The 13,502-nt window shown below is 37.4% G+C and overlaps 1 protein-coding gene across 1 annotated transcript in view; it reads left to right on the top strand.

Annotated features, from left to right (window-relative positions):
* Positions 1-13,502, top strand: part of OTOG (otogelin) — a 99,374-nt gene that overhangs the window by 77,312 nt on the left and 8,560 nt on the right. The window contains exons 38-49 of the mRNA XM_086472395.1: positions 559-779; positions 1,683-1,821; positions 3,857-4,051; positions 4,923-5,135; positions 5,901-6,005; positions 6,379-6,489; positions 7,670-7,771; positions 8,230-8,328; positions 10,137-10,177; positions 11,338-11,413; positions 12,370-12,548; positions 13,310-13,414. Of these exons, the coding sequence (XP_086328521.1) occupies positions 559-779; positions 1,683-1,821; positions 3,857-4,051; positions 4,923-5,135; positions 5,901-6,005; positions 6,379-6,489; positions 7,670-7,771; positions 8,230-8,328; positions 10,137-10,177; positions 11,338-11,413; positions 12,370-12,548; positions 13,310-13,414 (1,586 nt within the window). The remainder of the gene's footprint in view (positions 1-558; positions 780-1,682; positions 1,822-3,856; positions 4,052-4,922; positions 5,136-5,900; positions 6,006-6,378; positions 6,490-7,669; positions 7,772-8,229; positions 8,329-10,136; positions 10,178-11,337; positions 11,414-12,369; positions 12,549-13,309; positions 13,415-13,502) is intronic.

Raw genomic sequence — 13,502 nt, 5'->3', positions numbered from 1 at the left:
CGGTCTTTTCCTGCAGAGGGGTAATATAAGTATACCTGGAAGTGCCAAAAGCTGCACTTTTATGGTTGCTCTTAAGCCAATAGATGTTTAAGACTGCTCGGAAGCGTAAGTAGAATAGTACAGTATTTCTGAAGTACAGTATCAGATAAGCATCTTGGCATTTTATGAGAGTTTCATTTTCTGATAATTTTTACCGTTTTCATTTGTTGCTATACAGGGAGGTGCTCTGTAACCTTTTTTTAAAATACATTTTTGTTTTAGTGCTTGTGCAACTGAGGGTTGAAATTTGTGTGCCATAGCTGTGCTTTCTGAACTGCTCTTTGATATGCAACAGATTTCCATTCATAGATGCATCTTTACTTTTGCTTTGCTTAATTTATTTGAATTTTGTGTATTTTGATCCTACCAAACACTTTCTGCATCTGTTGTGGGTTGTGATAGTGTTATGTTGTATAATTTTTTTTGAAAGCTATTTACTTCATTGAATATGCCACCTCAAACATACTTCAGAATTACTTGTGCAGTGTTAACTGGCTTTTTTCTTCTGGTAATACACAGGTTTTTGTGATAGAAGCTTGGAAAATGACCTTATGCTACCCAATAGGACAGTTTTAAGCAAAAGCAGTGCTCCATCGACTTTTATAGACAGCTGGCAAGTTCCTGACACGTTAAAGTATGTTGGAGAAGACAGACATCAGGAAACTAATTGCTCAGTCATGGACTGCTCAGAATGCTTAAGAATGGTGTTGAACCAGACCTTCAGCAGCTGTCATCCTTATGTATGTTAACTATTTCGGAAACTTACATTTTGAGAGAGGCAGTTCTGATATAATTTTGTAATAAATAATTCATTAATTTGAAACTATCTGTAACTAAATCTATGGAATGAGATACACACTTTTATCTACAGTTGCAAGGTAAAAATAATTGAAGAGTGTGGCAGCTTGATAGGAGAGCTGCAATAAACAATTAACACTTTCAGAATTCATAATATATCTCTGTTAGTTTTGACAATACCATCCTTTTTATAAATTAGTCCCAGCTAATTCAATTGTGTCAATATGATGTAGAGCAATGTACAATAAAATAGTTTTAGAATTTAATTAATCTTTAAATGTTCAGTAATTTAATAAATTCCAAACTGCAGTAGGTAATCTGAGAGCCTGCGGTCTCAAAGGCTCTAGAGACAGGGAGTTCCAGCTTAGAGAGATGAGAGGATAGACCAGACCATTTAAAACAAACCTAAAGCAAATAACGAACTTGCAGCGTGCAAATAAAGTGTTTATTTGTGCTCATATGATTACATTTACCATTTCGCCTTTGGTATATTGTTGAGTTTGAAGAGGCCACCAAAAATAGACAAAAATATAGAAGTAAGGAAGAATAAGGAACAATGAGTATTTGTGACTTCTGTTGGAAAAACTGTATTAGTTCTTGCCTTGGCACTTGTAAGAGATGAAACTGAAGACTATAGGGATGTCAGCATTCAGGAAGACTGACTTTAAAATACTAGCAGGTTCTCTTTCTACACCAGTGAAGGCTGGTGGCATCTTGCTTGCTGTGAACCAAGAACTTTTGGCTTCGTTGTTTGTAGCAGATATGTAAAAAGGTCAATCTTTTTCTTACCTAGCAGGGTCTCTATGAAGGTGCGATTATTTTTTCTTTTTTTTTTAATTTGTTAGGTTCCACCTGAGCTGTTCTGTGATATATGGGTTCAAGACACTGAGTACATTCGAAATCCGTGCATTTCGCTAGCTGCCTATGTGGCAATGTGCAACAAATTTAATATTTGTATAGAATGGAGGAGCTCTGATTACTGCCGTAAGTATTTTGCATGTATGTGCACGTATGATTTACTCTAAATTGAAAATACCATTGCTTCCTGAGTCCTCACGTACTTTGGAAGTCATTACTGAGATAATAAATTCAGCATTTTTTAATTATACAATTCAAAGCGGTGTGCAAAAGGAATTCTGGATCATTATAGCCATTTCACAGATGGAAAAGGTAAGCTAAAGAATCTTGCTCAGAAGATTACCTCTGCCTTATGATGTACTTAACGAATCTTCTCACTTACAATGTAGTGTTCATTTCTCTTAGCCATTCTTCACTGATGAAACCAAAACACAACAGAATTGCTTGTGGAAAGGAGGAAGCACAGAAAGTTCTGCGGTACTTTGCATTGGTGATACCTGCTTGATGCTGCTGCAGAAAGCTGTGTCTTTGGAGAAAGGATTAGAGAAATGAAACACCTTTGAAATTAGATGGAAAGTAAGGAGTAAAACTTGAGAGCCAGAGTATCCTGGCAGAAGACATCTTCCATAGCAAGATACTAAAACGTAAGGCCAAATGGGATCAGTAAATAGAAAATTTAGATTACAGCATCTCTTTATGCTGTCAATGATTGTCCAGAAAAAGCCCAGTGATAACAGGGAGGTCTGTGGTTTCAGAGCTTCAAAAGGGAAGGACTTAAGAGAACTCATTGTACATGGAAATTTTAAGTAATGTCTTTTTTAAAATGTACGTGTGTACAGGCTTCATGCAGGCGTCTTGTGATGCCCTGCAAATACTAGTCATGGAATCTAAAGGTTAAAAACAGTCAGTTTTAATTTTTTTTTATTTTTCAATTTGTATGGATTTTACTAGCAAATAACTGTTAAAAAGAGGTCTCGCAAAATATATCTGTAGTGTAGTTACCTATTCCATCCATTGTGAAGGGACACATCTCTCTTATGTTTATACCGCAGTGACCTCTGGTGGTGTGTGTCTAGCAAGGAAGAACCGGGAAGTCGCATTTGGATTTTGTGGTCACTGTTAATATGCTGTAGACTGATTTTTTAAAAGCCAGAGTTCCTCTGTTTACAGGGCTCTAATAGATATTTCCTGTGGGGCATTATGGCCATTTTTAGTAGTGAGGAGCTAAATAAAATTAACCTCATCTCCCAATTAATATTTAAAGTCTGAATTGGAACCTTCTTTATTTTTGAGCACAATCCCTTTGTGAACTGGACTTTGTCTCGTTATCACGATTCCAGATGGTGTTGCTGTATGATCTAGGTATTATTACATCATGAGGATCATGTATTTTTGTAGTTCACAGAGCCACACTTTTGGCATTTGTAGTCATTCTGTTTGCTGTATTTATGCAGCTTTAATCTCTGTTTTGAACCAATGAAAGATCATGTAAAGTTTTCAGCAGCAAAAGTTAAATCAAAATGAGATGCTTTTTTGGTCTGTTTCTGCGTGCACCCATAAAGTGACAATGAATTTTTCATTACCAGTATAAAGAATGTTAAATGTAACTGTGTTCTTTGACTTAAAAATCACACACACACATGAGAGTAATTACTGTGGATATCTATTAAATATAGTAATGAATTAATCCAATTCTTTATCATTCCACATAAAACAATGCTGAAATTTGCCTTTATATAAAATTTCATAATTGATAAAGCTCTGCCCTTTAGTAATTACTGCATTTTCTTTAGCCACTGTGAAAAGTTTAGAATGATTCAGAGCACTGTGTTATTAACCTGTGCAGTATTTGCAAATGTTTTTGAAGTTTAAATTATTTTGTGTCCACACTGTTGCACAATTTGATATGTCTGTTGCTAAAATGCAAACTGAAGCCTGCTGAAAATGTTACTACAAGAGGAAAAGTAAAAGTGCTCACAACTTCCTTTTGTTTGAATTTCTCATGTAGAAGGTAACTGATCTGTATCGCTCTTTTAGGGTGGTAGATCCTACTGAATTGACAAGCATGGGAGTTTGACAAGAAGACAATAATGTCTTCTCTTAGGTACTGCCTCATGTGATTACAACTTCAGAATGAGTGATTTGTTTATTTCCTTCCTAGCCTTCCCCTGCTCTGAGAACTTCTCCTATCAGGCTTGTATAGCTGCCTGTGAGGTTCCAGATAGTTGTCAGAATAATGAGGTTGCATCTCTGGACTCAGACTCCTGCTCAGTGTTGACAGAAGGCTGTGTCTGTGCTGGAGGGACCATCCTGCACCGAGCTCACACTGCTGTCTGTATTCCTGAAGAAAAATGTGGTATATTTGGATGTGATTTTCTTCTTTATTACCTGCAAGTTGATGGTCAGATACTTCATTAGTAATAAGTTGAGTTCTGGTCTGATGTCTTGTGGGTTCTGCATATATGATTCAGTTGAAGACTCTAGCTATTCAGTAAACATTAACTGTACAGGTGAGCAAGCAGGGAATGTCCTTATGACATACAATTTTGCTCACCTTCTCTCAGCTGGAGGATGCTCTTCAAAATTGAAGTTTTTGCTTATGTTTATGCGTTCTAGTATTCTAAATATGTTAGTCTTGGCCTCATTGTGTCTAGCCCTTTGCTAGGGGTCCAACCTATTGATACTAAATGGCATTCAAAAGACATGCAGCAACAGTTAATTACACATTTTGAATAATATGTGGATATGTCCTATGTTTTTTCTGCCAGCATTGGTATTTATTTTCATTCAGCACACCAAATTGTGGACCAATACTTAACAGTAACAACATCTTAAAGCTGCAGTTTATTATAAATCATACTACATGAAGCACTGTAAATTAATAATAGTTCTGCTGTGTGTGAAACACAAAAGTAACTTCTTTTCAGATCACTACTTTAAAAACAAAGGATTGGATTTGGATTATAAGTGACTAGCCTTGCAGTGGAGACACAAAACACACCGGAGGTCCTGATCCTCTGGAGGGTATTGAGTGTCTTGCTTTCCCTTACGAACTCAGTCTCAGACTGCCTCCTCTTTCACTTTTTTGTGGGGTGAGAGGGATAGGTGATGCCTTCAAAACCCTGGGATTTTTGTATGTCATAGATCCACACTCACTGTGGAAGAAAATGTTGGTCAAAATTTGAACTAAAAAGGAATTACTTCTTTTTTCTGTTGTCCTGATGTAGCTTGTACAGACAGCTCAGGAGCACCTCATGCAGTAGGTGAGGTCTGGAAAGCTTCTTTGAGCGGATGCTGTATGCAAAAATGTGTTGACAGTGAGACCATTATTCCAGTGGAGTACAACTGTTCAGATACCCACAATTTAGACTGTCAGCGATTTGCAGAAGTGGCCTTGCTTGTTCCTGGTGATCAGACATGTTGTCCTCAGAAGATCTGTAGTAAGTATTCCTTAATGTTTATGAATACTGCCCACTGGAATATGAAGATATCCTTTCTCTGTGGTTTGTTTTCCTGTTACACATCCTACTTTTGAAGTGAATGGAAATTACTTCAATTCGAATTTACAGATTATGCAGAAAACGGTAGAAACTTAGTACTATTTGGCTCAATATCCAGCAGGTTTGGGGTAGATGTAGAGAGAGGGGACAAGGGTTATAAGGACTGAAATAGCACTGTGTTTATTTAGATATGAATTATGTTTCTCTCAGCTGTACAGGCTACTGATTTATTTTTCATATCCAGATACAAATAAATGATATAACTAATTCTGAGAAAAAAAAGATTAGATGATTGTTTATCTAATTTACAAAGTAAGCAGTAAAAAAGTATATAAAAGCTTTTCTTTTAAGCCTTATTTAGCTTAGCAAGTCCATCTTCAAAAAGAAATTGTAAGCAGTTTTCACATTTTAATCACCTGGGATGATGTTGCAGTGAGTTTTCCACAGGATATTTTTTTTTTTTCACATTCTCATAAGGACTTAATGTTAGTTTAACTTTGCTTCCATGGAGAGTGTTGCAAATTCCAGGTGCTTCTGAATTGCCTCAGGTTTTTTGCTAGTTTCTTGTGGTTTTCCTATGCATGTTGTTATTTGGAGATTTGGGGAATCAAACTGCAAATACTGCTTGCCACTGCTCAGCTCGACTTATAAATGTGTAAGATAGTTTAGAAGGTGTTTTTTTTTTTCTCTCCCTTTATGTAACAGTTTGTAATCAGAGCCTCTGTGAACCCCTAATCCCTGAGTGTAGTGGCTTGGAAAAGCTGGTCACTTACTACAGTGAAGAATCCTGTTGTCCCGACTACGTTTGCGGTAGGTTTCTTTGAAAAGGTAAAAAAGTTCACCCTGTAAAAGACATTCATCTAATCAATTAAATAGATCAACTTAGAAGCAAAAAGTTAGTTAGTGTAGACATCATTGTTAGTGCGGCCACTTACAAAATTCTCTTTCATCTAAAAGCTCAGGGTTGGTTTGTGCCCTGATTTGAGCAGATGTAATGATGGGGTCGTGTTTAGCAATCAGGCAAGAATGTGTCTTTGCTCTCTTGTGATAAAAGGTAAAAGTTTTTTCTAAAGTGTCTTGTAGTATTTGTCTGCTCTGCACTGCCATTTCTTAGGGATATAGCGTGACAAAGGAGGAATGCTATACTTCGTATAAAGAAATACATCTGTTGTACTTTTTTCAGAATGTGATCCAGCAAAATGTGAACCAATGGAGCAGATGCCAAGCTGTCGAGATGATCAAACACTAATTGCTGCTCGGGTGGAGAGTACCTGCTGCATTTCCTATATATGTGGTATGGTATCCTGGCTGGTTGAGACTAAAAGTGTTTTGGCGTATGCAGTAACGTGTACCATTATCTTGCCAATTAAGGCTTCTTGTAATTTAGCTCTCCCAAGACAGTAAGGCTTGAAAGTGGTTAAAAAAAATGGACATTAAGTTTACAAAACAAGAAATGGCAATAAACAGCTTCGTGCAACTGGGTAGTGTTCTTGGGTCGTGTAGAGGAGTGATGGTGGAGTCTGTGGATGAGTGAGTTGAGGGCTTTTGAGGGACTGTCCATGTACAGTGTGTGAACTGCATGAATAATTTATCTGAAAGACGACTGCAGTTTATATATACTCTTGCTCCCTATATCCTGTTGTGTCAGCTGTGGTCCATCTTATTCAATAGTTAATATCCCATACGAGAGTACTATGCAGATTTGTTCCGTTTGGGAGGGGAGAGGGGGGTTGGCCTTTAACAACTTAATTCAATAATAAAATTGCACTTCTGGCATCAGTGTAGGAGTTCTGATGTTACCATACAGTTCTTTTCTGTATGATATTAACGATAATGAGGTCCTACTGAATTTACTCTATTTTTGCACATAGATATCTGTGAATCGAAGGTCGGGTTGTCTTGATTAGATCTTCCATGTGCAAAAATTTGAGTGTTAAGGGAAAACTTGAATTCCACTTCTGTTATTACCAGAATCAGGGGGTCACTTCAATTATGTATTAGCGATGTGGGTGATCGGCTCTTCTCACTGTCCACACAGCATTCTTTTGTATCTTTTTTGATACTCAAAAAGTACCTGTTGGGGTTTTCATATGTGTTCAAGTGGGAGGATAACACTGGGATCACAAGAGATGCCCTTTATTGGGCATCAAAGATGCTGTAATTCAGGCAGAGGAAAACAAGAGGGTGACTTGGTAACAGAGAAAATCTAGCAAAGTTTTTCGTAACAGAAAGGGAGAGAAAATCCTGTTTCCTGTGATCTGACTCACAAACAATGTATTCATTTTTTTATAGCAGAGGACAAAGAAAAGGCAAGCTGCACTGAAAATTAGCCTCTCGTATACGTACTGTAAGGAATGAATGGACAGTATCTCTGTTATCTTTCATATGCATCTGTGACAAACTTAGGGGTACGTTTCCTAGGAAGTAGTAAGATTTCTTCCTATGTTTTAGATTTAAATCATTGTTTTCTCCAGCTTGCAGGGCTTGCTCTGATCAAATACCCAAGTGTCAAGAAGGAGAAGTTCTTGTTGTGGATGGCAACACTACAGAGAGGTGTTGCCCTACGTACCAGTGTAGTAAGTTTGACTTGATTTTGATATTTTAAGTAATAGAGAACATGTCAAATTTTGTAGTGTGGATCTTCAGTGACAAAAATGGTGGATTAGAGATGCAGCTCCACTTGTGCATATAAGCAAGCTATCGTCTGTAGTCCTGAACAAATAATCTTTACTTTTAAAACTTCATGTGCCTGAAGCATTATGTGAATATCTGTGTCATGGAGACAAATGAGTAATTCCAGGCCCCAAATCATGAACATTTAAAACTGTTCTAAATATTTACCTAGAGTAGTTGTACTTCATACTACTATTACCTGATGGCTAATGATTGAATTTTGATTATTAGTCTTTTCAAGTAAGGTGTTTTCTAAAGGTATTTATTATGAGTAAATAATATACTATCTCCTGATTCATATTTGTGTTCATCAAAATATGACAACCTTGTGTTTATTGGACTTTCTTTTCTTTAATTTTAGTTTGTGAAATACATCGTTGTCCTGAATTCAAATGTATGCTTGGCATGTCTTTGGTGGAGGTATGGAGCCCAGAGAAGTGCTGCCCCTTTCGGACATGTGGTAAAATGACTGATTTTCATTTCAGTTGCCTTACACAATAAGACACTGGCAAGAACTTTGGCCTTTTGAGTTTAAGTGTGGTTTCAGCCAGCTATAGCATTGTGATCCACTCATGAACAAATGATACAGAAAAATCATCTCATGGCACAGAACTTGTTGATGTGCCTGATTTGTTTATTACTGTTTATTACTTCTCAAGGGTGATAGCATACAGTAGAATTTGCCTGTTCTGGCTGACTTAACTTGAAAATTTTGTAAGAGTGTAATGGGTTTGCATGGGAAGGTTTTGGTAGCAGGGGGCTACAGGCATGGCTTCTGTGAGAAGCTGCTAGAAGCTTCCCCCATGTCTGACAGAGCCAACGCCGGCCGGCTCTAAGATGGACCCATGTCTGGCCAAGGCCGAGCCCATCAGCGATGGTGGTAGCACCTCTATGATAACGCATTTAAGAAGGTGGAAGAGTTGCTGTGTGACAGCAACTGCAGCCAGAGAAAGGACTGAGAATAGGTGAGAGAAACAGCCCTGCAGACACCAGGGTCAGTGAAGAAGGAGGAGGAGGAGGTGCTGCAGATACTGGAGCAGAGATTCCCCTGCAGCCTGTCGTGAAGACCATGGTGAGGCAGGCTGTGCGCCTGCAGTCCATGGAGGTTAACAGTGGAGCAGATCTCCACCTGCAGCCTGTGGAGGACCTCATGCCAGAGCAGATGGATGCCCAAAGGAGGCCGTAACTCCACGGGAAGTCCACACTGGAGCAGGCTCTTGGCACAACCTGTGGCCCTATGGAGAGAGGAGCCCACACCGGAGCAGGTTTTCTGGCAGGATTTTTGACCCTGTGGGGACCCAGGCTGGAGAAGTTTGTGAAGAACTGTGGCCCATAGGAAGGATTTACGTTGGAGATGTTCAGAGGACTGTCTCCCATGGGGGGGGACCCCACGCTGGAGTAGGATTAAACTGTGAGGAGTCCTCCTCCTGAGGAGGAAAGAGCGTCAGAGACAACATGTGATCAACTGACTGCAACCCCCATTTCCCATCCCACTGTGCCCCTTGTGGGGGAGGATGTCGAGCAAATTGGGAGTAAAGTTAAGCCTGGGAAGAAGAGAGGGGTGGAGGAAAGGTGGTTTTGAGATTTGGTTTTATTTCTCATTATCCTACCCTGATTTGATTGGTAGGAAATCAAACTAATTTCCCCAAGTTGAGTCTGTTTTACCCGTGATAGTAATTGGTGAGTGATCTCTCCCTGTCCTTTTCTCAACCTATGAGCCTTTTGTTATATTATCTCTCCCCTGTCAAGCTGAGGAGGTGAGTGATAGAGCATCTTTGGTGGGTACCTGGCATCCAGCCAGGGTCAGCCCACCATAGTCAGTAAAATATTTATGGCTAAAGAACAAAAAGGTTAAGTTCACAGGTCAGGAATTTGACAGTTTACAAAGACGGTAGTGTATCATACATCTTTGTGATGCCTTAAACACGATTCTCCATTACTTTATATTTATTGTAATGATTGTCATCACCGCAAGGATGCGAGCGGCTGGAATGATCATTTCTTTAAATGTGTTCAGGTAGAGTGCAGTTGGTAATCATGTAAATTGTTGTGACAAGTAAAGGTGGTGATAGAAGCTGGTATTAGTTTTCAGGATGGAACAGAAATCAAACATAATTCTGGACTCCCCAGATGGGTATATTTCAAAAACCAGCAGAATATCTTCAGTGATAACTTGTAAACTTGGACTTTCTGTTGTCTTTGCTCTTTTTTAGGCAAGTAGCATGTAACTTTCTAAACTATTGTTTGTATTCTCTTATTTTGTTTTAGAATGTGCCTGTGAAGCAATCCCCAAACCTCAGTGCAAACTGGTATGAAATTCATCATCTTTGTCAGTATTCTTTTAATTTCTTAATATATCTATTTATCCGTATCTTACTAATAGTTTTATCAGTGAAATATTAAATGCCATGTCATTCTTTTTGTTTAATTACTTTACAGAAAGATATATCCATTTTTAAGAAGCCAGTTGAGTTTAAATATCTTGCAGAATATAATGGCTGTATAGCATTGATATTTATGGAGTTTTCTTATGACCATATCCTGCCCTGAAGTATTTGTAGAACAGAACTGCTTTCTTGCACCTGACAATAAAATTTTGTTTTTAAAGTGTGAGAATTAAATGCTTTAAAGCATCAATGTTTTATTAATATTTTTTGTTACAGTAAATACATTAACATACATCATGCACTCAGACTGCTGACTAAGCAGAACTTTTAAACTGTATTTCATTGTGACTTGTGCATCACAAAAATACTTATTAGCATCGCTAGGTTAGGCTTTCAGTCAGTACTAGGTAGGCTTTGATTTTGCTTGTCATTATTTTATCCCAAAAATAATATTGCAATGGGAATAATTTATAAAAATTGTAATTTGTAGTCCTAGGAAGGAACTAGAAATAGTACTCACTTTTTACAGAGGAAATTCAAAATGCTTTGTAAGTGAGGCTGTTGTTAGTACTTTCATTTTGTAGATGAAGAAACTTGGGCATAAGGAATGAGGACTTGCAGAAAACTATGAGAAGAATCTTAATATGCGGACGTATAAACAATAAACAGCAAAATTAAAAAGTACATCTGTGCAATTGCCATGCTATTTATATCTGTTAAATTATTCTGTGAAAGAATACACTCCACACTGCATGGAGATTTTGTACAAAGGCAAGCCATTGCATTTTGTTGTTGGCCTGCCTTAGTCTTTTCTGTCCTAAATGTCTGCTGTACTGACACCAACAACCATTCCTGTTTTTCAGGTGTAATAAATAAATAAATAAATAAATATATCCCATTTGGTTATCGTTACTAAATTAAATGTCCTTGTGAGTGATGAAAGTGGATTCAAAATAGGTTTCTAGCGGCAAGAGATAATGCTACTCAAATCCTGAAGGAAAGGTGTTTAAAAGATAAGAAAACATACAGATAAGAAAACGCTGTTGTTTTACTTCTCTCTTTTTCTGCTTTTATACACTTAGGGGCAGAAACTTCAGATAGATGAACAGTTTCAGAACAGTACAGAAAATATCTGTAACTGTGTTAAGTACAAATGTGGTAAGTCAGAAAAGAATTTAATTCAAAGAAATACTCTTTCAGGTGCGAAGGTAAATTAGGTATTATAAATCCAATGTTCACTTTGAACGTGGTACTGAGGAGGAAAGAATTGACTGACATAATTCACAGATAGTGTAAGAAAAGGCAAGAAAATAGGACGCCTAACTAAATATTTGGGTTGATTATGGCCTGTCCTTGTATTCTGTTAGTTCCTGCAGCAGGAGGACTGTGCAGGAAAATAGGAGACAGATTTTTGGGAAATTTGAGTGGTGTTGACTAAGCAGTCTGCATTTTGCTGGGCTGGCATAAGGACTCCAGCAAGAAATGAAACACGCAATGTCTACATAAAGAAAAGCCCCTCTAACCCATTATGGGACTACTCAGGAGCTTGTATGCATGCTGATGTGCTTTACAGGATCAAGGACAGCATTCAGCCCATGCAAATTCATCTTAGAAGATGCCTAATAGCATCTGGAAAAACTCAAGGAAAAATAATGCGTGTGGGGCACCCAGTTGGCCAATAGAGTTGGGATTGTCCTTGCCTAGATTTCTACAACAAATATTTATACTTCTGAGCTAATTATCCTCTGTGGCCTCAATTATCAGTGGGGAGAAATAGACATTCCTTAAGTATATTTCTTATCTTGAAGTAGACTTATAAAAAAAAAAAAAATCAGTTGAAGAAGCCTGCACTGTCACTTTCATGGTGCAGCTAATAAAATATTATATACTTATTTAGATTTCATGCATATTTATATTTGAAATAATTTGGCAATCGTAGTGAAGCTGTAGACTACTGTTAAAAGTTTATATTTGAAAATCTGACCCGTAATTCTTAGAGCTAGAATAGCTTTTTCTGTTCCTGTTCTAGTGTTTGAAACTTTTTTTTTTTAACAGAGTTTTGATAACAAGCTGATTGTCCTGACTATGCTGCTTGTTTTTGTGTTTTCTTGTAGTGAGAGACAAAGTTTGCCTGAGTAATGAGCGAGGTGTGCTTCTTCCTGGACAGACAATTGTGGAACACAGTGAAGATGGCATTTGCCATATTTCTTATTGTACAAATGTGATTGATCCCTCCACTAAATACTACCGAATAAACATGTCTTCAATAGACTGTACTGCCAAGTGCAAAGCTGTAAGAAACTCAGAATTTTAGCCATGTATATTTTGAATGGTGGTCCTAATTACGTTTTGTTGAGTAGATTACAGTCATAGGAACAAAATGGAAGGAGTAACTATGAGATCTCCCTCTAATGATGTGCTACTGCACTTCTGATAGAAGTTTATGAAGTCTCACTGCCTTCACTGTGTTCTCCCTCATATAAATCTTGCATAAACTAATATATATAGCATACTTGCCACCTTGCATCCCTGTATAGCTTTAGCTGCATTATGTGCAAAATGGTACAAATTACTGGCAGATGCTATCTCAGTAAGAATTAGGAAAATTAGTTATTATAAACAGAAGAATTCTAGATGTGGTGAAAACAGCTTTATAAAATAAGCAAATGATACCGTGTCTTTTTACAAGGTATGATACACTACCATGGGAATAATATATAATTTTTTCTAATTATGACTTGATGTCTAATGTGTGAAAAGTCAAAATTTCAGTGGTTCTTGAAGTAAGCTGTCAGACTTACATTTGAAAATGGTAAAGACCTGTTCATTCTCTCAGAGTTGGAACTTCTCCCCATTTACTTCAATTAAGATCAAAGGTATTTTATGAAATCTTCGTATGTGTAGTGTGTATGAACGTAAGCTGTGCAGTTTTGAAAGTTATTTAAAAACTGTCCCGAAAATCAGATACCTGAAAAAAAATCTGCCCATTGCAGTAGTAAAATGTCGAGCTGCAAGATGGCCTTATACAAGGAATAATCTATTTGATTTTGGCAGAACCAAGTCTATCAGCCTCCAAAAGATTTAACAACTTGCTGTGGTAGCTGCAAGAATTTGTCTTGTTTCCACACTTTCAGTAATGGCACAGTTTCCAATTTTAAGGTAAGTTTATGCATATCTTATTCCCTCAAAATATTTAGAAGTAAACAAAAAAAAAATTATGAGATACTGTACACACATTGCCATATAA

The sequence above is a fragment of the Leptosomus discolor genome, chromosome 12, assembly GCF_034619465.1.
Source record: "Leptosomus discolor isolate bLepDis1 chromosome 12, bLepDis1.hap2, whole genome shotgun sequence".
Lineage (NCBI taxonomy): Eukaryota > Metazoa > Chordata > Aves > Leptosomiformes > Leptosomidae > Leptosomus > Leptosomus discolor.
Note: the sequence above shows the minus strand (reverse complement) of the source record. Positions and strands in the feature narration are given on the sequence as shown.